The 27,809-nt window shown below is 37.5% G+C and overlaps 1 protein-coding gene across 2 annotated transcripts; it reads right to left on the minus strand.

The window, feature by feature from the left end:
* Positions 1–1,597: 1,597 nt before the first annotated feature.
* On the minus strand, positions 1,598–27,809 carry snap23.1 (synaptosome associated protein 23.1). Of its 2 annotated transcripts, none has more exons than XM_084741909.1 (8): positions 27,652–27,809; positions 18,536–18,650; positions 12,431–12,472; positions 11,800–11,848; positions 9,643–9,760; positions 6,623–6,796; positions 6,101–6,245; positions 1,598–2,405 (listed from the first exon to the last, which is right to left on the minus strand). In XM_084741909.1, the coding sequence occupies exons 2-8, from the start codon at positions 18,590–18,592 to the stop codon at positions 2,343–2,345; spliced, it is 648 nt and encodes a 215-aa protein (XP_084598035.1). In that variant the 5' UTR covers positions 18,593–18,650; positions 27,652–27,809; the 3' UTR covers positions 1,598–2,342. The 2 variants fall into 2 exon arrangements, with proteins under 2 accessions (XP_084598035.1, XP_084598034.1); XM_084741908.1 differs by lacking the exon at positions 27,652–27,809 and adding an exon at positions 27,435–27,594.

Here is a 27,809-nt window from a genome sequence, read left to right on the forward strand (position 1 = left end):
CTCAGTAAAATCATTAACTAACCTGTGAGAGTTTGCCACAGACACACATACTGACTGGCCGCTTTTACAGCGCACCCAGAGACGGGTGAGGTCGTAGCACATGACGCAGGCCTGCTCTCTTCCATCACAGCTCAGAACACCAGTTAAGAATATTGATTAGTCTATCCTATTTATCATGGATAATAGGATTCAATAATAATAATAATAATAATAATAATAATAATAATAATTCACTTGGATTTGGCTTCACTTCATTGTGTCGACATCTCCTTTATTATGGGCCAGTTACAGACCTACAGAACCATGTTTAAATATGCTGTATCACATTTAACATTTAATGTGCAATTGTGTGTTAGAAATAAACAATAGGCATTAAGAAGGCATTAGTAATTTTCTGACAGCATTCCTCTATTGCCTTATTTGTAGCAACAGTGGTGTTTTTTGCTGATAAGTTTTTAATATCCTCCACAGCTCTCCATTATAACAATGGGCTCGTCTTGACTGAAGTAGGTAGCACGCAGTCGATCAGTTTTGTACGAAAGAAGAGTCAAATGAGGCACCAAACGCACCTTTTCACGTGAACGCGTACAGAGTCTGAAGAAGAAAGCCTGGGTTAACAAACCAAGTTGATAACCGCTGTTGTGATACCCGTTATCTCTGACTGGGGTTTTAGGTTTTGTCGGGCACTCTGGTCTACCGCTGTCTCAGTTAGTTTGTGTTACTGTGCGAGTTTAGAACTAGAAAACACCAAAGTCACACTAACAAACAAACTAACTGAGGAGGCAGCGGTGGAGTACCAACTCCAGTGTTCTGCGAGGCAAAATTACTGTTTTAGCAAAAAGAGTCTGGTTGGTTTAGAGAGAGCAATAAATTGCTTATATAATGGTTATTCTTACACTTTTAGATTTTTTTTAGGTGGCTAAAATATGTTTTGCAGCTGATTCTGTCCACAGCAGCACACTGCTTAGCTTCATATACCAGTGCTCCTGCTGGGGGTCGACTGCCATCTACTGTAGTTAATACACTGATTCTAGATAATTACCTTGGTATTACCCCACATCAAATACTCCAAACTATCCCTTTAACAGCCTTTACTCCGGGAAATTAATAAACAAGCTACAGTATGTTTCAGCATTTATGTCAACGCTGCAGTCAAGAGTGGAAAAACCTCAAGAGACACTAAATGTGAAGTACAGCAGTTGATCCACTGATGACAAATCTACTGTTAACTGTTACTCTCATGTTTCCATATTCAGTGTCATTAGAAACTCATCTAGTTGCCTTTAATGATGAACATTCCCCATGATGCTTTACTGACGCTCCTCCACACTCGAAGGACAAGAGACTGCTATATATTAAAATTTCTCACGCAAGGTCAGCGCCTCGCAAATTTCTTGCACACAGTTACAACAACCTCGACTTCTCAGTAGTCAGAATGCGAAAACATTAAATTGCTATGATTCAGGGGTAGGTGCTTTGAATTTCAGCATGAAAGGATTTACCGTGACTCACTTCAAAGCACAACGTTTGATTTTTTTTTCTTTTTAGAAATAGCTTTTACATCCAAAATGGCATTAGATGACATGAGAACTATGTGTTGAAAAGCACAACTTTATTCACAAGTCATTTCTGCTTGAGAAAGAATAATTAAATAAGCATGTCATCTCATAATAATACACATGATACAATAAACTTAATTACACATTGAACCAAGAAGGATTTGAGACTTGATTAAAGTAGATGTAGATGTACGAAGATGGGACCAACAAGGGGTGACACATAAATTAACTCTGTGCTGTATATCACTAAAAGACAGCTTAAGGTTGGTTCTGTGACCTCATCCATACAAACCACGCACACTTACAAAGAGAGACAGTTCTTCATGTTAAGAAAAAGGCAAAACAGAGAAAAAAAAATGTGAAAGAAAAGCAGCTGACCTGTGCTACTTCCCTTCCTGTGAATGCTGAGATATGATACAACAGGTCTGGTGCGTAATATTTGGTATCGAACAGCAGTGAAAGGCAGTCAGTCACTTCCTCTTTGGTGCAGTTTCTGACGCCCACATCGCTTCCAGTCCAGCATGACTATAGATATAAGTGTCAAAGGTTATACTGGTCATGATCAATTTATAAAATTGTATAAATGTTTCTACTTACATCAAAGTGCAGCAAAGACAAAGCACGCTGCTGGCAAAAATATTCTTACAGACTGAATTTCTTTTCTTTTTTTTTATGTCAGAGGGTGTGTATGACAGTGTGCAGTGTGTGTGCAGTGTGTATGTGTGTGGCGACAGAGGCTCAAGGTTGATGGACAAAACTGGCAGAGGCAGGAGGGTTCCTTGTCTAATTGATGAGCTTGGTGGCTCTCGAGTTCGCTTCGTCGATACGGATTTTGTTCATTACCGCCTGGAAGACAGAGAAGAAAGGCATTGTCATGCAAACATTCAGCTTTTTTCTTTTCATTTAGCAAGTCAGTGACTTGAAAGGAGACATATCTAAAAAAAATGCAATGACTTTCAAAAACTTTTTGACCTACATTAAATCTAATACAGTACAAAGACAAGATATTTAATGTTCAAACTGATAAACTTTGTTTCTTTTTTAAATATACACTCATTCTGATGCCTGAAGTTCCAAAAAAGTTGAGACGTTTTCAATGGGAGACAGGTCTGGATTATCCTTTATACAGTTATGTGGGTTTTTATTGCAGTTTTTAATGCAGTGCCGCCTGGGGGGGGGGGGTGAAAGGACACAGGCATTCAGTGTTGGTCTTCTGACACCCACACCATCATAGATGCCGGCTTTTGAAGTTGGCACTGGTAACAATGTGGATGGTCATTCTCCTCTCTTGCCTGAAGGACAAGACATCCATGATATCTGAAAATAATCTTGTCTTTGTAATGAATTCTACTGTGTACAAGTTGAAGGCATTCTACTTTTATTTACGGTTTTCACAGCGTCCCAGTGTTTTTGGAATTGGGTTTCCCCAGAGTTCAAAAATGAGTACTGCAGCTCAAATAGTAAGTTGAAGGTATAGACAACATATTAACATATTAACCATTATTATCCAAGTTTAATATATGACCTATAGTTGAAGCGAGTTTCTCCGCTCAGGCAGCTTGCCTGCAGGCTGCATGGACACAGAACAGGAGCGCAACACAAGAACAGAATTATATTTCGACACTGACAAGCAACAATGACTCCTACACTGTAAGTCAAACAGCTGTTTATAACTGTCACTTGTCTGTTGATGTTAAGCTAAGTCTGTAACACTGAAAACAAAAGCCCACTGCTTTGAAATGACACACTCTGAAGTTCACTTCACACTTAATCATTCGGCAAACACTCAACATTTCTTTTAACTCTAATAAACATGAAACAAACAAACAAAAACAGTAATTTTGGCCCTGAATGGAAATTTCAGAAGCAAACATGCTGGCTGTTAGCATGTTTCCCTTATCTCTGATGACATATCATAGTAATTTTATGATTTATTAGAGTAAATATATTACATATACACATTTGAAAAACATTTAAGCTTCCCTGTTGAGTTTTTGACCTCTTGTGCTAAGGAGCAGGTGGGTGATCTGTCAATGGTTTCACACCATTATGTGCCAAGACGAGCAACAAGTAATCAGTGTTCATTTTGTCAGCTTTAATTTAATTTCAGTCCTGTGTCAAATGTAGTTTTTGTCATATTCAGTCAACCTCATCCTGTATTTTTTGTCAAGTTTTAGTTGACTACAAGTCTGGGTGCTTTGGTTTCATCTTAGTCAAAGAAAACTAGGGTGTGCCACGCTGTTTCATTCATGATATATCGTCACGATGCTTTTAATGACGAGAAAAAAAAACTATGATCGTGGAAACAATGACAAGCATGGCTGAAAGTAAAAGCAACATTACTACAGGCTCTAAGCTGGGGGATTTAGTTGGAAAAGGGAAGCAACTTCAGTCGTATGGAAGTGGTTTGGTTACGAAACGTCAGATGTACAACAAACCATGGTAATGTGTGAAAAGTGATTAACAAACTGTGACAACAAAAGGAGGCAAGAAAACAAACAATTTCACCACCTCAAGCAGAAGCAGCTGGTTGAGAGCGAAGAAAACTGAGTTCTAAAGCAAAACTATTTTACAGTATTTTGTCATATCGTCAAGAATATTGTTATTGCAGAAAACCCTGACTATTATGATATTATTTTAGAGCCATATCACCCACTGCTAATGAAGACTGATGATCATTATCCAAAGAAAAACCCAGCCAACAAGGCTGTATGTTAAGTTAAGTTTTGCAGCACAGGCCACGACAAATGTAGCACAAAACTTCTGGTATCAAGTGACTGACAAAAGGACATTTGTGCTGCATACATGACAAATATTGTCTTGATTTTCCCATAATTGTAAATTGCAGAGAAATGCTTGCTGCACAAAACATCCATATATTACACATCTAATGAGCAGCACAAAAAAATATCAGTAAATATATATCATCATACTGTACATACAATATTTATATTAAATTCATATTGAGCAGGAAGTGGTGTAACAACTAAAATCTAGAATCCATAAGATTTTTGTTGTTGAATTAAACAGACTAATAAAATATTGGAAAGAATACACTACCCTATTTTTAGCAGCTTATTCCTCCTTTTTTACCAATTTAAATTCTACTTAATTCTTCATCTAATTTTAGTGTTAACTCAAACTACTCTTATCTGCTCACTTTGCTTTTTCCTTCACTTCTTTTCCCCACAAAAACACCTACACCTCTGGTCTCTCACAGCAGACACGCCAGCTTGCTCTGCCTCTGTTTCTCTCTCTGCCTGTACAGTGTGTGTCTGATCTATTGACTTTCTTTGTCAGCAGTATGTTTTATAAAGAAAGTCCCCCCCCACCACCACCACCAAACACACACACACGCGCACACACACACACACACACACGCGCACGCACACACACACACACACACACACACACACACACACACACACACACAAACAAACAAAAAAAACAGAACTCGTGTTTTGGCCTGCAATTCAGTTTTCACAACAGATGAGCCTCATGTTGAGGAGGCTTTTTGTTATTACTCACTGTAGGAGAATGAACAGGAGAGCGAGGTGAGATTGTCCACTAGTTACTCGATCGCAAATGACGATATACTAGAACGAGTCACAAATATCTCTGGATGGCTAACCCAAGTAAAGTCTTTGTGTGTGAGGTGAATTGACACTTGTTTCACACAGATAAACAAGCAGCTTTGTCTCACACACACAGATTGCAAAGCTATATAACACTGGTGCTACTTGGTCATTTCATTCATTGATTTTTTTGTAGCATGTAACTGTTATGTTGCACTGTACAGCCTTGGCCTACATAATGTATAACCACTGTAAACAATACAGTAAACAAAGTCTGCTTAGCAAATGTTTTATGAAGAAGGAAATGAATGAACATACTTGTTCGACCTTAAGGAGTGAACAACACAGAATGTAATATAACTTTTGTTTGTTTACAAGAAACAGGAAAACTCCACAGGGCACCTTTAACTTGAATGCACTTAATTGCATTCACCCTAACCAAACATGCAATTCCTTAAAAGATGCCCTGTGGTGTTTTTTTGTAAACAAAGCCATGTTTACATTTATCGTTTCTCACCATAATGCAAAGTATGCATCCTTGAGGCCTAACAAACACGCTGAATGCATTCTCTTCCTCATAAATATTTTACAAAGCTATTTTTTAAAAAATATTGTGAATCCAGCATTATTTAAATCCACGTTCGCAAAACTAACAGGTCTGTGTTTTCCTTCCCCATTACCGCAGCCAACTGTCCATCAGTGGAACAGCATGAAACCATCGGCAGGTATGTGTGTCATGATGCTGGTCCATGTGCATCCTCATGCACATGATAACCAACAAATCAGGAACCCACTGGTAAAACCATTGCTCCACGGGACACTTTTAATTTGGCCATTAAGCTTGACAGAATGAATAACAAAGAAAAAAACTATTTCATGAGGGAAGATGAGGCGACAGAATCTGCTTAGGAAGTGTGATCAAACAAATAAAAATGCACATTAACATCTGACATCTCAGACTCTTACCTTGTCAGTGATGTTGTCAATCTGTTTGTTCTGCTTGTCTATCTCGTTGCCCATGTCCACAGCCATAGTTTTCAGGTTGCCAATGATGCTGCCCACTGCCTCCAGATTCTCCTCCATCTCATCCTCGCGTGCATCGTTGGTTATCCTGTACCACGGATAAAATGCACGCTTTATTTTGTCCAAAAGGTCTTTGTCTCAATGTGTCATTTGTGACAAGCACAACTGAATTTCTAAATTAACTAGCTTCCTGCATCATTATGGTAGAGATTCTTAAAGGGACAGTTCAGACTATTTCACGTGGGGTTGTGTGAGGTACTTATCCACTGTTGTGTATTACCTACAGCAGATGCCAGTCGGCACGCCCCTCGTTGGAAGAAGCAGGGAGGGGCACCCTGTCTCTGACCCTGTCTACAGCAGTGCTTAGCACGATTACTCCTGCTAATTCTCCAAACTGGGGGCGTGTGTCCACTTTAAATCATCCAAACTATCCCTTTAAAGGAAGCAAAATGACCAGGAACCTACCTCTTGACGTACGGGCCTGAGGGCGCCGGGGCGTTCACCTGGCCAGCCTGGCCGTTGCGAACACCTGAGGGCTGCCTTGAGACAACTTTTGAGCCATTGGAATCAATTTCGCCGTCACCTCCACCAGTACCCCAGGTTTTCTTGTATCGTGAGTCGTGCTCGATTGACGACACCCTGGAGGAAAAACAGAAACTTACTACAAACCAAGCAGTCCATAGATGTTTGAATAAAAAAACCTAGAAAAATGGTAATTTAATAAAACCACATGGGCCTCTTAATAAAAGCATCAACAAGAGGTTTCCAACGCTACAAGTATAATGAAATGAAAAAGATTCCCTACCTGATTTTATGGTAATCATCAAAGAATCCTCTTCTCCAATGTGAAAGCATTTTGGGAAGATTTTTTTAATGTTTAGAATCAGATACAATCTTAATCTTACTGTGCGCACACACACACATGCTGACGCTGCATGTCGATATGTTTGATCGAAAGAGTTTTAAGTATACTCAACACAGGGCTGCACATCTGTCATGTTAAGAACTGTCATATTCCTCTATTCATTCACAAACGACTGGAAATATTCACAAACTGTATCAGCAATCTTTGGACCACAAAAATCACATTTAAAATGCAAATTAGTGTTTTCTTCTCTACATATCACACTCTGCTGTAACAAGTTCACGCTGTGTTCATGTGAAAAATCACTCTGACGGATCACAGTAGTGTCATGGAAGTGTTTGGTCTCATAACAGAGATGTCGCTGGCTGCAGAACAGTTTTTCCATATTCTGTGATCCCATTTCACTTTTTTTCTTTTAAAAGGGACAATTTACCCCAAAATCAAAACTTCATATTTTTTCTGCTGGCCTGTAGAGCTGTTTATCAGTCTAGATTTTTTCTTTTATGTGTGTTGCTGACTTTTGGACATTTTGGCTGTAGAGACATCTGCCTCTTCTCCAATGTAATGGGCAACAAAAGCACCAAGAAAATACTTTTGGAAAATTCAAAACCAGTGTCTCTTTCCAGAAAACCATGACCCGGTTACTCAAGATAATCCGCAGACCTTGTTATGAGCGGATTCATGTGGGAACTACTCTCCTGCAGAAAGAAAATATTTCCTATATGAACTGCTCACAACAATGTCTGTGGATTATTTTGAGCAACCAGGTCATGATTTATGGAAAGACACATTGCTGTTGAGTTTGGCAGATGTATTTTTTTTTGACACTTTGCCTTCTCTCCAGTACAATGGAACTAGATGACAGAAGTCCTGTGGTGCTCAGACATCTCTACGGCTGATATCTCCAAAACTCTGCAGCTCAGACTAAAACAGTATAGATGGATAAATAACACTAAAGGCCAGAGAAAAATAACTTTTTGACTTGAGATGAACTGTCCCTTTAACTCAGTGTTACTCAACATAGAAACATAAGTCTCCTGTCAATAAAGGAACAATCCAATTTCAATTGTTAATTTGTTTCTGAGTAATCCTGCTTTTTCCATGAGTTTTATCTCTACATACAATAATACCCATGAGCATCAACTGCAGTTGAGAGCAAAACATGCTGCCATAGATGCTTATCCAAAACTGACCCGAAATCCCAAAAGTGAATTAATTTAAACTACAGGTTTTATTAGGTATTATTAGCTTTATCAGTACAATAATCTCAAACTTTGTACAGTTGTTAACTGCACTTTTACAAGAATGTTAAGCGAAAATAGTCCTTACTTTTTTATATATACACAAGCCAGTACGTTCAATTTAAAGGAAAAAAAAAAAATCAACTAGATATTTTGCAACACAGTTCAGGGTTCAACATTTACTGTGGCTTGAAGGCCCGCGGCCACAAAAAGTTCATCTGTGGCCAAAGAGTTTACCTCCATACTGGAAGCCTTCAAAAACATCAACACAACATTTTAGTTCAACACACATCTTGATTCCTTCACTCCTCTAAGTTCAATATGATCTAAAAAACAGTGAACAGAACTCGTCACCATCTCGCTACTGATATGTCAGGGCAACTGAAATATGGTTTTGCAAGAGCAAGGTATGAGCAAATTTTAGTGTTTTTAAAAGCGATTAATTGTTGAATTGACAACTAATGTTACCAATGATTGACTACGAAAAGTGCTTACAATTTGCAACCATAGTTTTCACACAATTTTACATTTAGGCCACGAAAATTAGGGGCCTGGTGGCCTGTAGGACCAGTGCATAAAATATTAATGTCTATCCCTGAGGTTGGTCAACTCTTGTCCTGAAGATTTAACCAGGAGTTTCACCGTTATCCGAGCTGTAGAAAAGCTCTAACTGTCAGTCACTTCACATTGTCAGTGGAGAAAATGAATATGATTTTTTTACTTCTCGAGCCACATTGAGTGAAAAAAAATCCTCAAACTTTGCAACTTGAAACATGTTGCAAAAAAATAAATAAATGTTCCAATACTGTCCATTTTGGACTCACCTACTGAGCTCTGAGGACTCTGATATCCCCTCCTTTGAAAAGAGATGATTATTTTAGCCCAGCCAAGCAATACTACAGAGACACTGGTGGAAGAAACACCCGCCTCATAATTACAGACTGTTGTGCTCATCCTTGGAGAAAGTGTTGGTGTGGTAGTCTGTGTGTGTTTTTGTGTTATTTAATTTCCCCATTTTATAAGTGAGTGGTATTAAGGTTTGCTTATTCTCCAATTAAGAGAAACGATCCCTGTCTGTCTAATTTCTGCGTTTAAATGTTCAATAAAATGCTCATTACAAAAACAAAATAGAAAAAAAAACATGATCAAATTGATCAGAAACTTCAGTTGTTTAAGAAGATTCCTTGCCCGTTTGCTCAGTACTGCTAATATCTACCACAGCGAAGTTCATTCATATTTTTTTTTGTTAAAACATGTCACATATCTCCTCCATAAATTATCAAGATAACACAAGCACAGCACAGAGAAAAAGGAGAGAAAAGCCTGATAACACACAACAGTGATCTGGAGGCTTCAGCAGCTCTGGCTGTACAGTGTACCTGTCACAGGGGCAGACACAGAGGCCGCAGCACTTGGAGAGGTCAGTCAGGTTTTTCTCAGCCTGTTTCATGTCCTGGTTGATCTGGTCCATGCCCTCCTCCACACGCCTCAGCTGCTCTGAAACACAGACACGCCACAACATGTCACACTCTTCCTTTCTGGATCCAGGTATGTTTTATACACCAGGAATTTGTCTCATCCTTAATTTTGTTTTGTTTATTACCTGTTATTCAGAACAGATTAAATTAAACTTTAATTATCCCTGTGAGGATTCCTAAATTGGGTCAATAACTGGGTCATTGCAGCACCAAAAAAAAATGGGAGTAAGATAACAAAAAATAAATAAATTAATAACATACTGCAGGTAGTACAACAAATAATTACAGATGCACATTTTTAAACAGGGAATGCATATCTTGGACGGCACTTGCACATAAAGTTGGAGGCAAAAATAAAGCTTTCAGTACAAATAATGAGAAATAACTTGTCCTGAGAAAACCTGAAGACCATTAACGTGGTAAAAAACTAGTTTGGTGCTATAAATAAACAATTTCCTTGATCTTGTGGCCAATACTAATGCACACTCATACAAGAATTTTTTAAAATTTATTTTCAATAACAGCCCTCAGGGAAGTGTTGCTTTTATAATGAAACTGTAATGATTGTGTGTAAAAAACAAAACAAAAACTCCCTGTTTCATTACTTAACACTACAGTTTTTAGGTGCTTACAGTCACACAGGGTGGTTTGAACAAATTACTTCAAATGTAAATTACAAAATATTAAACATTTATTTAGACATAACCTTGTCAAAACTCTTTGTCCTTGACATTTTTCTATAGCAAACACCTGCTTGAGCTTCCCTGTATGATCCAAGTTTCTGTAAAATCTGTTCCTTGTAATCATCTCCAAACAGGGCTGCAACTAACCATTATTTTCATTAGTGATTAATCTGCCAATTATTTTCACATTTCATTGATTAATCATCCAGTCCAGCAGTTCCCATAAAGTGTGCTGTCAAGCAAATCCAGGTGTGCTGTGTGATTTTATGACAGCCATACATTATTACTGCAATATACAACTATACAAAAAGTTATGAATGAATATTTTATTAAATATATCCCTAAACTGATTGCTGTTTTTTTCCCACCTGCACTCTGATTGGCTGATAGTCCTTGTCTCCGTTGGTTTGGTCGGTTAGTAAGGGCGTCACAATTCTCTAAACGTTCATTTCGGTTTGACTTTGGATTTCAAGGTCACTAGTTTTACGCCCTGACAACTGTTTACATTTTTAAAATCTTCTTTAAGAAGAGTGAAAATTGCCAATCCTGTCTGCCAATTATTGAAACTGAAGGCTCATTTTGATTTGATTTCCAATTTAATGTTGAAAATGTAGCACCCCTTTTAGCTAAAGAGGCTATTTGGCACAGATAAGAGCACAAGTGTGCCTTTGTACTTTGGTTTGCCCTTTAAGGTGGCAATTCATTGTCTTTTGACTAATCGTTGCAACTTTATCTCCGAATATCTTTGAAATACAAATGTTATTGAAATAATGCAATTTGTATGACATTTGTATGTGGCAAACTGACATCTGGTTGATTTTAGCTGCAAGACAAACTTGCAAAACAAACTAGCTACAAGACAAACTTGCAAAAAAGGAAAGCAATGTGATACACAAAGATGTGCAATATATAATATATTTTTGATTGTTTTATTTTGATTGCAATGTGTCACTGCTTACTTACAGTTAGTCTATTCTTTAATTCATTTTAAAAGGAGCTGACACTCTGCTAACACACTGGACACTGGCAGGATAAGGGGAGGAGGGTTCTGTGTTTTTACATCGATGATGCTTCGTGCACAAACAATCAAAGTTGATGGACGATGTTTCTCAGATGTTAAAGTTCATCACCATCTTTTTGCTGCTATTTACATTCGACCTGATACAAATTCCAAAAATTGCACTACAGAATTATGTGCATGTGTGTGTGGCATGAAAGAACTACAATTCTTGTTTTGTTGTGCACCTAAACCACTTTTTGCCACAGACAAAGAGCAACAACAAATTTAAAAAAAACAACATACAAATTATTCACTGAGTTAGACAAAAGAGGTGAAAATATCTGCCTGAAATCAGTGTTCATGTTGTATATCTACCTCCTTGCTCGTCCAGCATCACCATGGTGTTAACGCCGGTCTGTTTGCTCTGAAAACACAAAAGTCACACACATTCAGAATGAATGAAAAGATTACAGAGAGATTTATGCTATAAAAAGAATGAAAATAATTTAACTCTTAAATGTATGAATCTGATTAAGATCGATTTTGTTTAAAATTTGAAAGCTGGCTGAGGCTAATATAATTAATACAAAAAAAGTATCAATCTATAACTGTAGGAACCTTTTTCCTGTAATATTATGATTTCTTAAAATGACTCTTTCCTCAAAATATGATGACTTCATTGCCAAAATCTCAAATTAATACCAGTTAATTATTAAAATTGTATTGTGAAAGGAGAATATAAACTTTTCAATCCAGATATTCAATTACATCAATGTAACAGTCTTCTCTAATCTAATTTCAAGCATTCAAAGACTGCCTCATTTATCAACAAATCGTAAGCTAGGGCATTATATCACTGAAATCATCATGCATTGAGATGAGATTTCTCTAATCCTCATCCAGGCAAGGACCAATTAAAAACCAGCATGGACCAGCTACATGCTGGATGATACAAGATGATTGTGCTTTTGTGTCAGTAGCAGCAGCAAATTGTCAAAAGTCTCACCTCCTCAGCCATCTGCAGCATCCTCCGTGTGCTTTCCAGTGACTGCACGGGAAAAAACAGGCGTTATTGAATAAATAGAGGTGAGCAAGTTTCTTACATGAAAGCAGTTTGCACAAAGAAAGAGGAAAAACAATATCAAAACACAGACAAAAAGAATTGTTGTGTTTGGCTCCTTAAAGTAACCAAACAAGATATTGCAAAATAAAATGAGTATGACTCAAGTGCACACTGGGGCAGAATTTTGTAAACCATATTCAGACAGGAGAGTTGGGACACAACCCAGAGAGGATTTTACATCTATCTGGCTTCTATCTGGATCTGGTTCTTCCAGCTCATTTAAACAAAACAACCGACTGGTATGAATGTGGCCTTAAGAGACGGAGAGGGAGAGAGAGAGAGGGAGAGAGCAGAAGAGAAGAGAACAACAGAAGGGAATTAACAAGGAGACAATGAGAAATAGAGCAAGATAAGAGGGATAAGGCAAATGGAAAGATACACATGATAAGAAAAGCAGGGAGGAGGAAGCTACACCATTAATATTCATAAAGATATGAAAGTAGATGGCAACAAATCTATAAAACCAGTTCTATGTGCGTGTAAAGCTATAAGATCCTATCAATGTATGTCCACACATTGCCTTAAAAACTGCTGTCACATACAGTATCTTTTCCTAACCTTTACATCAGTGTCTGAATTACTCTTTGGTCCTGCATAGCTGTGCAATACATCAATATAACATCCACACTGTGACAGTAGATATCATCTAAGATTATACAGGTATATTATCATAAAAATCATAATTCAGGTTCAGTTTGTTTTACTGGTTTTAGAGGTTACAGCACGGTTAAGTAACAAAACAGTTCAGTTCCCTATCACACAAGACAAAGAAAAGCAGGAAATCCTCACAACTATGAACAAGGAAATGCTGGAGGGCTGCAAACTGATGATTATTTTCATTATAGATTAATTTGTCGATTAGTTTCTCGATTAATCATTAGAAAAATGTTGATTGAAGTGCTTCCCAAAGCCCAAGGTGACACCCTAAAATGTCCACAACCCAAATATATTAAATTTACTTAAAGAAACCAGAAAATATTCACATTTGAGAAGCTGAAGCTGACTCCCCCCCCCCAAATGATTAATTCATCATCAAAATAGTTGCTGATTAACTTCATGTAATCGATGAATGGCTCAATTGCAGCTCTGGTATTTCTGCCCAAAAATAAAAATACTTCTACAATTTAACTGGTTATCAAAATACTGAAAATACCTTTTCTGACAATCAACTTGTTGTTTCAGACAGCTCAAGCTTAGAGAAATTAATGCTGTTTGCATGATTTTTTTCTGTTTCAGTCTTTTTTTTTTTTAGGGCGTAACTCAGTTATCCTTAAAACATTTTTATATCATATTGATATTAACAGAGGTATCTGATTAAAAATGTAAAAAAAAATACATGATTTTGTTGGAATCAGCCAGCCCAACTCCTCAACACTTTACTGCTTTAATGCAGAGCTGAAAGAATCTAGAATTGATCAATTAGTTAGGGCTGGGTGATCTAGACTAAAATGAAACCTTTTATTGGAATACGATTTTAATCTGTATTGATAATTATTGATCTTTTCAATTACCTATTTTTTATAAAGACCAGGAGAACAAGGTTAAATGTAACCATTTTATTTTGAATTCAACCACGTCACTCCTGCATGCTCCATTTTCAAGGGATGTGCTGTTTACGAGCCAGGACATTTAATTGCATTCAACGCATTTAAGTGAAACTATTGGACACACTATTATTTATTGCAACTGATTAGAGCTACACAATTAATTGAAATACTATCAAAGTCGCAATATGGCCACATGCAAAATCCAATTCACTAAACCCTGCAATTTTATGATAAAGAAAAAAATGTGATAAAACAGCATTATAACAACTGCTACATTATAATGCAGTGCTGCAGAGATGCCATGGCCTACAAACGCTGCTCTCCAGATGTCAGAAAACGTATTTGTTTGGTACAGACCCCAACAAATCATGCAGCCCTACTACTGATGAAGTGTTTCTTGCCCATACACATTGCTATTGTTTATCGCCCAGGCCTACAATTAGTTGATCAACATAAAATCGATTGGCAAAAAAATTGATAATTACTTGTTCAAGTAATTTTTTGCAAAGCCATCAATGTTGAATGTTCACTGGTTCCAGCTTGTGTGGATTTTTGCTGGTTTGTTAAGTTTTTTAAGATATTGGTGGAAGAAAACAAGCTATTTGGATTTAACTTGGGCTTTGGGAAATTGTGTTTTCATGACGACATTTTAGAAACCAAACAATTAATTGATAGTTTTCCAATTAAAGTTTTTTTTCCCCCCAGGTGTGAGCAGCTCCTCTTCTAGACTAACAATTAGTCAAAAGATTAATTGAGCCACAATAAAGGAAAGGGACAAATATTCCCTCGTTTCAGCCTCTCAATAGTGATGATTTTCAGCTTCTTCTTTTTTTTTTTTATACCTAATGTGACAATAAACTGAATGTTTTTGAGTTTATCATTTACAGCCCCGGACAGAACAGTCAATAATATGTGTTTAGCATTGAGTGTACTTCATTTTGTCATTCTCCTTTGTGAACACATCACATACTAATTCTAACAAAGTTTTGGTGTGTAGCTACAGTGTTCCTGTGCGTCACATGTCTTAGCTCTCCCTGATCAAGTGACATGGGCACAACTGGCACAAACATTAACAGACAGAAACGCATATGCACGCACAGACGGAAAAGTAAGTTGACGGCGAACTGGAATGCAGTCAGTTCAGGTGAGTCACGCCTTTGTGTCTCTATTAATAGCAAGTGTTGTACAGAGAGCGAAGCTTCCAATGGAGTGAAGCTCGGAAGCGACTCGGGGCATGACTTCCATTGTTACCGCCGCTAATGAACTGTTAACAAGAGAGAGTGAGGACCCGATTCCTCATTCTCTCTGTGTTATGTTTGCTCTGAATACATTAATCAGCGAGTTGAGGAAAAGACAAACACGGAATTGGCGAGAGCGAAGTGTTGAGCTCAGCCAGGTTTCTGTTGGCTTAGCCAGAACATCACTTGGGTGGATAAACATTACATTACGTCTCCGAAAATCCTTGAACTTGGCTAATTAAGCCCGAAAACGCCGTCTTAGCCAAAATTTCCAGATTGGGGTGCTGTGACTTGAGATACAGACAATAGTGTGGTATTTTTATCATTTGTTTGGGATGGCTTAAATGGAAATGCAGTCAGGCGAGGTACGTGCAGGTTCCAGCAAACTACATGTAAGGCTTTGGAAACAGAAAATTCAAGTATTGTTCTCCCACAAAAAGCATAAAAACACAGTATGGGTATTAAGTAAAAACACACAAACAATGTACTTTAACTTTGACACAATGTTTTAAGAGTGTAGGAGCCTTGAAATTATAAGACAGCTTGTGCTAGATGACCTAAAAACAATCTTTTCTTATCATAAGAAATTCCGATGTTGCCCTGATACATAACCAGCCACGCTCTGGCTTTGGGTAACCACTCAGCTCATACCTGAAATACTCAGAGTGGTAAGTAGCATTAGCAGAAGGACCCTCCCATGCCCTGTCCCCTCTATGAGCTGTTAAGTCAACCCAGCAGCAGCAGAAGGAAGGAAAAGAAACAGAAAATTGCAGGTTAAGTCAAAGAGCACACACACAGAGGGAAAACACACACAGTTAAGAAAAAAAGGCACACAGACAATTAGTACAGTTAAAAATTAGAGGAAGGTGAAGTGCGCAGCTACAAGCTCAGCTAGAGTAAGCTAATTTCCCTCCATTTGAATCAGATGGCTAATCATATGATGCCCTGGAGTGCTGATTAAACAATTATCTCCTTGATAATAAAACGCTTAGATATAGCTGACAACATTCAAACTGTCAAAACCGCAGAGGGGTGAGGGAGCTATCAGGCTAAATTAGGCGTAAAGCCTCACACACTTCCTATTAATGCCAGGCTTAATAATCAACTGTGAATGCAATGAATATAATTACACACCCGGTGCTCTTCCAATGCTGTGTTGAAGCAACCCCAGGATGACATGTGTGTATGTTTTTTTTTTTTCTTTTCCCGTACTGATGCTTTTCAAACTAGGCCAAAAATTGTTGATTTTCAGCATGGTTAAGGATAAAATGAGAATTCCTTCACAGTAATGATGAATCTTGATTATTTTAGTGAGTAGGATTAAATCAGTATTTCAATACTAATGTACAAATGCATGATGAAACTAGGGATGCTAATGACTAATCATTATTTGAATTAATCGTCATTTGTTGAACAGGTGGACAAGAGTAGTCATTTCAAGCAGGAGCCTTACCGTTTTATTATTCTGTTTGTTTAAATTGTTTTTTTGCTTCATGAATTTGTTTCACAAAGCAAATGTGCTGCTAGAATTGTTTAAATAAAACTCAGAATGAAAATAAAGCATGAGTTTTGTATATCATTACATATTAATTGATTAATCGATTGTTAACACTGCCAAGTATCCATTTGGAACCTGGATGCTACACTCCCACGTTTTTGTCTGCAATTTACTAATGGGGACAACATTTTTTTAAATTGGTCCAGTATTGAGTGAGACTGCTTCAGCCATCAGATGTGACACAGGCTGCAATGTGACCCCGTCGAGCAGCTGGGAACAGTCAAGTATGTCCATCAAAAGTGCCTCTTTTTGCCTCCGACAGACCCAGATTTTTATTATAAGTGACTACAGACAGACTTTTTTTTAAGAAAAAGGTGAATTGTGTTTAACCAGAAGCAGCTGTTTTATTGCTCTCGCCAAACTACTCAGACTTTCACCGAAAAAAACACTTCATTCAAACTCAACAGAAACAAAATAAAAGTCAAAGCCATCTTGGTTCATCTTTCCGTTGCTTCAACAACCATCGACTCTGGTTTGGTTGAAGTAAGTTCTTATTTCACTGCGGCTGATCCGAAAATATTCTGACTGTACGCGCTATTTCTCCCCACTGCCTCTCTGATGTCTGACCTCCCTCTTGCTGCTCTCCCGATATTTTCACATCAAACATGGCTGCAGCGGTCTCGCTCAATACTGGACCAATTTCAAAAATTGCTGGCCCCATTAATCACTTAGACACAGTTTGAAAAATACCTAAGTAACCCTTTAAGACTTTCTCAGCTCATGCAGCACTTGTTTGGCCTTATTTCAATCTGAACAACGGCGGTTTTACATCTGAGACATTGTCCTGATTGCTTGTTTGTGGGTAATTAGCATATGTGTATTAGTCTTTTGGTCATGAATTAAAAGGCATACTCCACCCAAAACAACCCCCCGTTTTAGTATCAAATGCTCTGTTGGCAGTTTCAGCCTCAGCAGACAACAAAAATTGGGTTATACTGAATTCCAGTGGGAACAAGTTGTGGGATTAAAGACAGAGGGACTAAAAAGGGTAAAGCTTTATTTTGGGTGTCTGTAATTTCTAATGAATTTTGTAGGATGTTTCCTGGATGTCATTTTGGACTAACTATGTGAAAACTACTTTTTAAAGAAAAGTTAAATTCAAACCTAAGTAAATATTCCTTTATAATAAATCTAACGGTGGAAACTTGCCTGTGGACACACATTTGCATGTTCAGCTCATGTTGTGTGCACTGACTCTCTAGGTTGTGCTAACATTTCATTTATTAGGTTCCCCATTAGCTTCAGCCGTAGCAACAGCTATTCTTCTGTGGGTCCAAGAATTGTAATTAATTAACTGGATGTGTATCACTTTGTACCAAAATACATTATTCTTCCTAGGAAACGTCAGATAGAATTACTGACCAATAAAATTCAGTATTACCAAAAAAAAAAAAAGTATTAAAACTTCTCAAAACTCTCCTGCAAACATTATCCACCTCCCAACTGTCCAACTGTATGCTCAGTATGTCCCAAACACTCAGTTTCACCACGGCGTCTGTCTGTAGCTTGAACAGGTTCGGCATTTGAGACAAATTTTTGGGTAGAAAATCCTTTTAATGAAGTTTTATACTCGCTCAGGGAGAAACAGACCATGAGAGGAGGAAGGAGAGAGGGATTTTGTGTGTTTATTGTGTGCATGACGTACATCATCAGTCAGCTGGTTGGCCCTCATCGTCATCTGTTCCACAGTCATGTCTTCCATGTTGCTGCTGTCCTGTTTGGAGGCTCCCCCCGTGGCACCGAGCTCGATATTCTGCGGCCTGAAAGAGGGACAGATTTCAAAGGTCACTCACTAATGTTACATCAGAGGGCGTCAATGATCACGAAGCCCTGTGACTCAAACAGAATCGCGACCTGGCCTAAATACACTGCTGAGGGGAATTTACTTCCACAAGGAATTTAGCGTCATATTGATTCCAATTAGTGATGATCAACAGAAAGTCAGGTCAATGACAATTTCCTCTTATAGCCCAACAGATACAGCATTTCTGAGACCAATACTGATTATTTGGTAGTTCAAAAAATCTGATATCTGCTGACATCAGTTTTTAAATATGAGCACAAAAAATAAACAAACATGTTTGATAAACATCCCATAAGTTTGGTTGTGTAAAAATGTGCTTTGTACTGAATATTTTATAGTTGGGATATCAGCTTCTCATCTTTGGCATTTCTGTACAGCAGTTTCTTGTTACTTATTTACTTGGAAGACACACAGCACATGCTGACGCTAGTGTATCTGTTATGAGATAATAGCAGCAATATTATTTTTATAATCAATTAATTGGCCACTCAGGATCCAGTGGAAACAACTTGTGAACACAAAATTGACATATCATCACCTTTTAAGTTGATATGGCAAACTTGTTTGCAAACAGTTGCTTATTTACACATTCAGCAGTTGCTGAGCAACATGAGCATCAATTTCATGTTTGTGGCCGGCTGATGAATGCAAGTCCAGTATTCACTCTTTAAGCTCTGCTTTTTGTCTCATCCAACTCCTGAGGGAAATTTCTGATCATTTCGCAGCTAAAAGATCCACTATGTTCACCAGTTGCCTAGTTGCCAACTGAATCTGTCTGCTGGAGAGTTGTCACGATACCACACTTTAAAACTTTGATACAATACTAGTATAACAAAACAACAGTCAATACCTCATTTGATACCATGGCTGAAAGAAAAACAAAACAAAACAAAGGCACACAAAACAGAAAAGAAAACATCAAAACCCTGCACACAGTGCTTGTATAGAAAAAGTCACTGAACACTGTCTGATTTTATTGCAAGCCAGGCAGGACAATAAAAACGAACCTGAACTGAGGTCTAGAAAGAGCATCTTTAAAAGTTTCAGTAATTCTGATAATTCAATTAAAGGATATTGTGTTGTTTTAAACTTGGGGTAGACTAAAAGTATTGACACTAAGATACTTTTGTCCACCTTGCTGTTTAGTGCTGTGCATGTAGTGTCCAGTTTTTTTAGAGCTTTTTAGCTTAAGTAAAATTTTGGTCAGACGGCTAAACAATGAGCAGAAACTCGGTGCGGATTCTGGTAATAATTCTCTAAGAGTTAATCTCTAAAGGGGACCGCTAGAGCTGGGCAATATATTTACATTATATTGATAATGCAAGATGAAACTGGACACTCTCTTAGATTTGGGATATCATGATATGGCATAAGTAATATGTTTCCTGGTTTTTAAGGTTGCATTACAGTAAAGTGATGCAATTTTCTTAAGTTATGTTTCTAGCTGTTCTATTATTTGCCTTTACCCACTTAATCATCATGTCCACATTACTGATGATTATTTACAAAAAATCTCACTATGGCAATATTACATCCTTATCTACAAATACAGTATATTTTGTTGAAGAGTTTTTGTAATCCTGAGCCTTTTTGGTAAGGCTACATAGAACACTCAGAGCTGAGTGTAGTTGTGTTCTCCCTGGAACAAATAGGCTTGGATTTTGATGAATCATACAAAAAAACTTTTCAATTTAAATTTTTCACTAAAAATATTGCAACAAGCATCACAGTTTTTTTTGTTTTTGTTTTTTTTATTTTTTTTTTAGAAAAGCTGCTGTGAAATCAGGTGTTTCAGGCCACAACAATCCCCCAAACAGCCTGCGAAATCCTGGAGGAACTGTCAGATTTCCTCATTTAAATTTTCTGTACATCAGTGCTTAGCGTCTTAATGCCTGACGTTAAAGCACATCATTATGTCACAGTACTTGTCAGGGCTCACTGCCGTACTGTCATCTTAAATACGGAGAAACACGTTTACAGATCACAAAGGTCAACTGCATGAGAACACCAATATATGTCCGTGTCACTCATATTGACAGGGAAAATAAAGATGCAAAATCTAAACAAATCAGGCTCTTTTCCTGCCCCTGAGAGAGTGTCTGGAGTCTGAACACATACAGCAGCCTTGTTGATAAAGGAAACAAAATCTTTTTCAACGATGAAGCAAAACTATCCCTTGGTGAGCCTAGAGCAGTTCCCTGTTTGTATAAAGGCTAGCTGCAGCGCGGCTAGCAGACCTCATGCTAACAATGACGGAACAGAGATAAGGAGGCTGCGATAGGGAAATCAAAATCATGAACTGGCATTTAAGATTTACTACAATACAAATTAGATATTAAAATATAGCAGAGTGATGAAATGATAAAAGTTATAGGTTTTAAGTCTAAACACTGTCTAGAAAAATAAAATACAAGATACAATTATTAGTGAAAGCGTAAGAAGTCTTAGTGTCAAAAAGGTCGACCTTTAAAAGAAGTTGTGTTCACAGATAACAGGGACACTCAAGTGTTCACACTTCAGTTTTTAAAATGCAGCATCAGAGTTCAGTTACACATATTTGCATGTGTGAATTTACTAGACTGTTTTAACTAAGTAAAATAAACACTGAAAGGCTTAACTCATCACACAATACACATTACTAATGAAGTACTTTTTCAGAATTTTCCCGAAAGCACCAAAACTTATCCACAAAATGTAACTGATTTAATTGATGTACAGTATATCACTAAAGGAATTAGGTCAAAAATGTGATATTTGACTTTGCTTTTCCTGTAAAATAGGGTTTCGTGGCAAGAGATAAAATGACACAGTTATTAGCTTTTATGGTTAAGTCCATATTGACTTAATAGATTTTTGCATCTCATACTATAATCTTACACTATAACAGTGTATGATAATTTATCATGGAAATCACAAGAGCCCACAAGTCTACTAGTATCTGCATCAGAGCTCAAAATTTACTTTTTTCCCCTCAGTGTCTTGCAATTGTCCTGAATTCCTCTTTCAACTGTGACAGACTTAACAACCATTGCCCCAAATTAGGTATGTTAATGATTAATTGTTAATCAATTAATCGTCATTAAGAATTTAACCAATTAAAACTTCATTAATTGATAAGGTATGTTTTGTGTAATGTTTCTCTGGATATCACGGGTTTTCTCCTGGTTTGGTTTGATTTGATTCGGTCAAGAACTTACAGTAATTTTGCCCCATCTGACATTTTTTTGAGACATTTATTGAAGACCAATAGGCAGACAAGAACAGCTGTTTTGAGGGATAGCTATATTGTTTTATTATTCTGTTCATTTAAATTGTTTTTGCCAAATGAATTAATTTTTCATTTAACTAATGTGCCGCTAGAATTGTTTAAGTAAAACTTAAATGTGTCTTATCAATGATTACTCTACTGTTAATGTTTTCAGCTATGCCTAAAATTTGCAACCCCAATCTTATATTTAAGTTCTTTTTTTTCATTCTACATAATAAATACAGTTCAATAACTCCATTTTCAGTATCAATTTAATCACTGGTTGAGTTATATTTTTTTGTTTTTGTTTCTTTACTATTTTTGAGCTTTCTGCCTGAATTTTTTATAGGACAGCTGTAGATATGACAGGAAAGGGGCAGAGAAAGTGGAGGAATAACATGCAGCAAAGGGCCACAGGCTGGAGTGGAACCCACAGCCGCTGCAGAGGACCTGCGACCAGCACACGGGGCAAACGTTCCATCACCGAGCCACCAGGCCGCCCTTCTTGTTTATTTCCAAGTGTTTGATCAATAAATGCATCACTGCAAATGCAAACCAGTTTCTGATGGATATTTACATACACAGCTGTTGAACATATCTCACAGTCACACTTCAGTGCATTTGTGCGATGCAGCATAAAGCTTGTGTCTGTGCCACCTTACCTTTTTTTTTTTTTAACTTGAACAGCTATGAGATACATTCCACGATGCATAGCTAAATGCAATGATAATTTTCTCTACTGTCCCAGAATTGTCCCAGACACCAAATCTTTGCTCCCCAGGTGCTATTTTTTGTCCCCAGGACAACTAGACATCCTTGACTTCGAGCGCTGGACTGGATATAAGTATTGTCTTACAGCGGAGGCGATACACTACACCTTCTTAATTGGCTGAAAGCATGGTAAAAGGTTTGCAAGTACACCATTACTGTTTGTAAAAATGGTTTGTTTCAGTGTGTTCCAATGCAACAAAGAACAACTATGGTTCCACAGCTTTAAGGACGAGTGCAGAAGGAGCCTCAGCTTCAGTTACTGAATCATCAGTTAAAAAAAAAAAAAAAAAAAAAAGGCACCACAGTTACACTAATGATCTCTTGTGATTTCCTACAGCTGATCACGTCAGGACAAATTGAGCAAGCACTTGACAGCTTCATGCAGGCTCTGCCTTCAGATTAAAACTTAGATTTCATAATCTTGCACAACATGCGCAACAGCAGGGCAGGCACGAGGTAAGGAAGTGTTGCTGAGAAGCTTTTACTGTGAACCAGGGCCAATCATGGAGAAATTGGATATTTTTCTGTGCTTTCAGTTTATTTTTAAGCATTTCAAAAGGAGTAATGGACTTCACTGGAGTTCAGTCAAAGACTGGCAAAGAGAGGTGAATCAGAATTAAATGCCTGTGTGTTAGAGGAAGGTAAAAGCAGGACAATACTAGAAATATAGCAAAATGGTAACCCCTGTGGTACATTTCACAGGAGACATTGTGAATACAACTTCAGAAGCAGAAAGGACTTCAGTAATAAGTGTGTTTTTCACTGTGTTTTTCCAGGTAATCCATTTGGGGAATCATTTCGATCACAGCGTGATTTAGGCTACCTTGCAGAACGGTTTAGCAGATACGAAATCCAATCCAAACAAAATCTGATTTGTGCATCAAGTGACCTTTGTGCAGTCCAGCAGCATCACAGGATGCAATGAAATGACGGGTGTAATGGCAGCCTCAGACAACCTTTGGTGCAGGAGGTAACATGAGATCAAGATCATCATAACCACAGACTTAAGCTTGTTTTCTGTGTCCAGAAGGACTGCACTTTCAAGGACACTGTCGGCTGACCATCAATGCAACGCAGTGACTTTATGTCTGGAGTTTATCAGCAGTGAAGGCAGCATTCAGATCCTCACATAATTAAGTAGACATACCAATATCACACTGTTTAGCAGATACTGAATTACAACAAGTTAAAGTCCTGCTTTGAATACATCACTTAAATAAAATTCCTGTCAAGATTGCCAAATCAACAACACAACAAGAGGATATCTGTAGCTCTTGCTGCAGCCAAAAAGTTGATTTTCTGTAAATGGAGAGACAGCAGTGCTCCACACACGGACTGACACACAGTTGAATGTTGCTCAACTTGAAAAAAATAATTTACATGAATATGGGCTCTCTGGATAAGTATAACCCAGCATAGTTACCCTGAAGACCACAGATATAACAGTTACCAGTTAAAGGATGGTAATAAAATTTGTAAACAGCTGATTTGTTGTAAACAACTGCACATCTACTCATTTGCTACAAACCCTGAGCAGCTATACATAATGATGACATTGATTTGGATACATTATGAAAGATGAGTTGTTGTTTTTTGTAATATTCAATATCTTTTTATTCATATGGGTTGTTAGGCTGGCTAATACACAGTTAATTTGTGAAAATGTATTTTGCGTGTATGTGTCGGCCTATCAGATGATTGATTTTGTATTTTTGGTCTGTCAATGTTTATTGTTTTGTGCTTCTTGTCTGCTGATTTATGTCATGTTTTGTTAAACAGGCCTACTAATTTAAAAAGAAAAAAAGAAAGAAAATGGTGAGTAATGCTGTCGCCCTGAGCCCAAAGTGACACATTAACAATACTTGTTTTGTTCTACCAACAGTCCAAACCACAAAATGATTATAAATACAATAAAATGATTAATATAGTTAAAAGGAGATGCAGCAAATACTCCCATTTATGAAGCTGGAACCATGAAATGTCTTTACATGAAAAGTTAGAATCAAAACAGTCAATTGATTTTCTGTCAATCATAAATCGACTAATAGTTTCAGCTGTACTTGTATATTTTTACATGTTTTGTGTACAAAAATCTTAAATTTGTATAATAACGAGTAACCAAAACTGTCAGAAAAATGTAGTTATGTAAAAGAACAATATTTCTCTCCTGAGAAGTAGTGGAGTAGAAGTAAAAGATGCAGAGGGTGAAGTACAAGTACGTCAAATTTGATTTCAAGTACAGCACTTTAGAAACTGCTTTTAGTTAGATTCCACCCCTGGAGTTTATAAAGGTACCAACATCCAGGAAACACAGCTTTATTCCATTTTCTGTGTCTTCCTCTCCTGTCAACCTCTCTTCCTTTAAAGTTCAAGTGACATTTTCTTGTTTTTCAAATTACCCCATGAACTCCAAGTTCCCTTTCCTGCTGCAACGAACATCCTGAGAGAAAGAAAAAAAAAAGATAGGGAAAATGGATCGTCTACTTGGCAGACAGATCAGAGGATTTAATGTTGTTGACTCTGCATCTTTTTTTGGAAAGAGGGCACTTGATTCACACAGGCTTGACTGCTTTTTCTAACTGATTATTGGACTTGGCAAGATGAGGAGTTTACAACTGTAACACTGAAGGAGAACTCATTCACACATATTGTGCTCTTTGGAAATATCAAGCCATAACAAGAACAGATGGACATGTCAGCAGTAAAAGATCAATCACATGTGCGCCTATATAGCTGGATATCGATTCACCCTTGTGACTCACTGATGAGAAGGTTACACTTAAGCCACACATGGTTAAATACTAGATTGTTTAGTTCCCTGTGCAATTTAAGCCTGTTGTAACATACGCAGTAAGCCCTATATTTTCACACATCTCACACTCGATAGCAACACAAGGCTGTGGCAGCACACTACATGTGTTCACAGCCACAAGAGAAATCATTTGACAAGTCTAAAGGACCTACCCGCTCATGCTATAGTTTCTTCAGGGCACCAACAGCAAGTGTCAAACACAATAGCTCCCACGGGGAAACACATTTCTTGTTCATCTACCCAAACCTGTTCCTCCAGATCTGACTACACAACACACACTGACGTCTTTTCTTATTCTCATCACGCTGCGTGCATATCCTCTTTCTTGATCTTTGTCACATTCACACACTGTTTTTTTCAACTTTATTTTCCTAAAGCTTGTCCTCAATGATCAGGGCACATATATTTTGGTTACGTGTGAATTGTGAAATGTTTTGGGCAGGGTGGATCTGGACTGAATATGCTGACCTGCATGGCAAGCCATTTCAACATTTAACTACTAGACAGTAATTCAATTCTTCCTAGTCAAAAAGAACATTTCAGATATCCACAGTGATATTCATCCACAGACAAATTACATTTTGTTGTTTGTGTTACCATTTTATCGTGCTTCTCTATGCTGCTATAAATTCACTTACATCCTCTTATTTATGTCTGTAGTTTTATTGATCATTCCTGTGTTTGGTCAATGTTTATGGTGTTTAAATGTGCTGTATAGATAAACTTGACATTATTTTTTGCTATTCGTGTGTACTGGCATTCGGTTTTAGTTACACACAATTACATTTTTCAGCATTTGGAATATCTATGTAGGAACAATTCCCATTTGAGATATAAATGTTAAACTGGCCAACTTTTTAATAATTTTTAGAGATCTTAAATTTAGTTTTGACTGTAGTACAATCAAAGCTGTAAATAGAGTCGTTTGGAAAATGCCTCTCCTACTGCCTAAAATTCTGGTAGTGGTATCAACGAGGACTTGGCACTGATCTTATACCAGGTAACTAATTAACACCAAAACACAACCCTGCTGAACCATTTTTTTCCCAGGATGGTTAAGTCATGTCCTATGGGATTACTTTTCTGTATGTATTTACTCACGTTTTACAAAGTGTTTAACCTGAGCCAGGCCATGCAACAATGACAGCAATAATATCACATCCATATAGGGTTAGTAGTAGCAGGAGCCTACACAGCTGTTAAAAAATAATAATACATATTGTATATTGTTTTTAACGCACTGGTATCCAATTAGTACTTGGTAGGGATGAATGTTTAATCAAAGTTTTATCAAATCAGAGATGTCCTGGCTCTCACATCATATTCTACGGACTTAAGAAAACATCATTGTTAGGTACAGATCCCTGCAATAAATTAATAAATAAATAAATAAATGTGGTGTGGGGAAGTGTGGGTAAATGTTATAACGGCATGCCATAGACCTGCATACCCTAACAGACAGGAAGAGGACCAATGACATCATACTAAACAGACAAAACCTAAACCATGACTTTTCATTTCTTTTAAAGCATGATTTACAGTTTAGAAACAAGTGTCAACGGTTTTCACGACAGCTGCCAATCATTATGTAAGAAATAGGAGAAAATACGACAGATGGTTAATCATTTTCGTTGTTAACTTACATTTAAATAGCTATATCCACACACCTGACCTTGGTTATCTCACACACAGAGGAGTAAAGTTAAGTACTAAGCAAGTATTTAACGAGAGTCACTTGATAAACAGGTGACGTTAAGCTGAATAAGAAACATGAGCCAAATGCACTTAAAAAAACACAAACTCCCACACCCAAAGTTGTGGCTGTAAAGTCCCTGAAACAAGACTTCCTGACGGAATGAAAGATTTGAAAGTGTCGAAAAGTGTGTCAAAGAGGTTCAAAGTTTTCTTACATTGTCTGAAAAGTTGCTGATGTGCTGCTCAAATATCGTAAACAGGTCCAGGATACGGGAGAAACTCGTTAACTCAGCTAATGTGTTGCTGCTAGCCTCCTGCTAGTTAGCTAGTTCCGCTTTTCTGTCAACTGCCAAACGCCACCACTCAAACAACAAATATGTTATGTAGACAGGAGAAGGGAGAGAGATATTTATCTGAGGAGTCAATACTTACAGTTAACCCTCCTTGTTTTAAAGAATGACCTCGTTACTCCTCCTTCTTTTCGGTATGTGAACTTGGCAACTTCTGGATTCCTTCAGTGGTTCCACCGTCTGGCTGTCCCGGAGTGAAGTGTGTCGCTGCCTGGTGCCTTTATGTGCCGTCGGAAATAT

This window comes from Lutjanus erythropterus, chromosome 18 (genome assembly GCF_056507025.1).
Source record: "Lutjanus erythropterus isolate fLutEry1 chromosome 18, fLutEry1.hap2, whole genome shotgun sequence".
NCBI lineage: Eukaryota > Metazoa > Chordata > Actinopteri > Lutjaniformes > Lutjanidae > Lutjanus > Lutjanus erythropterus.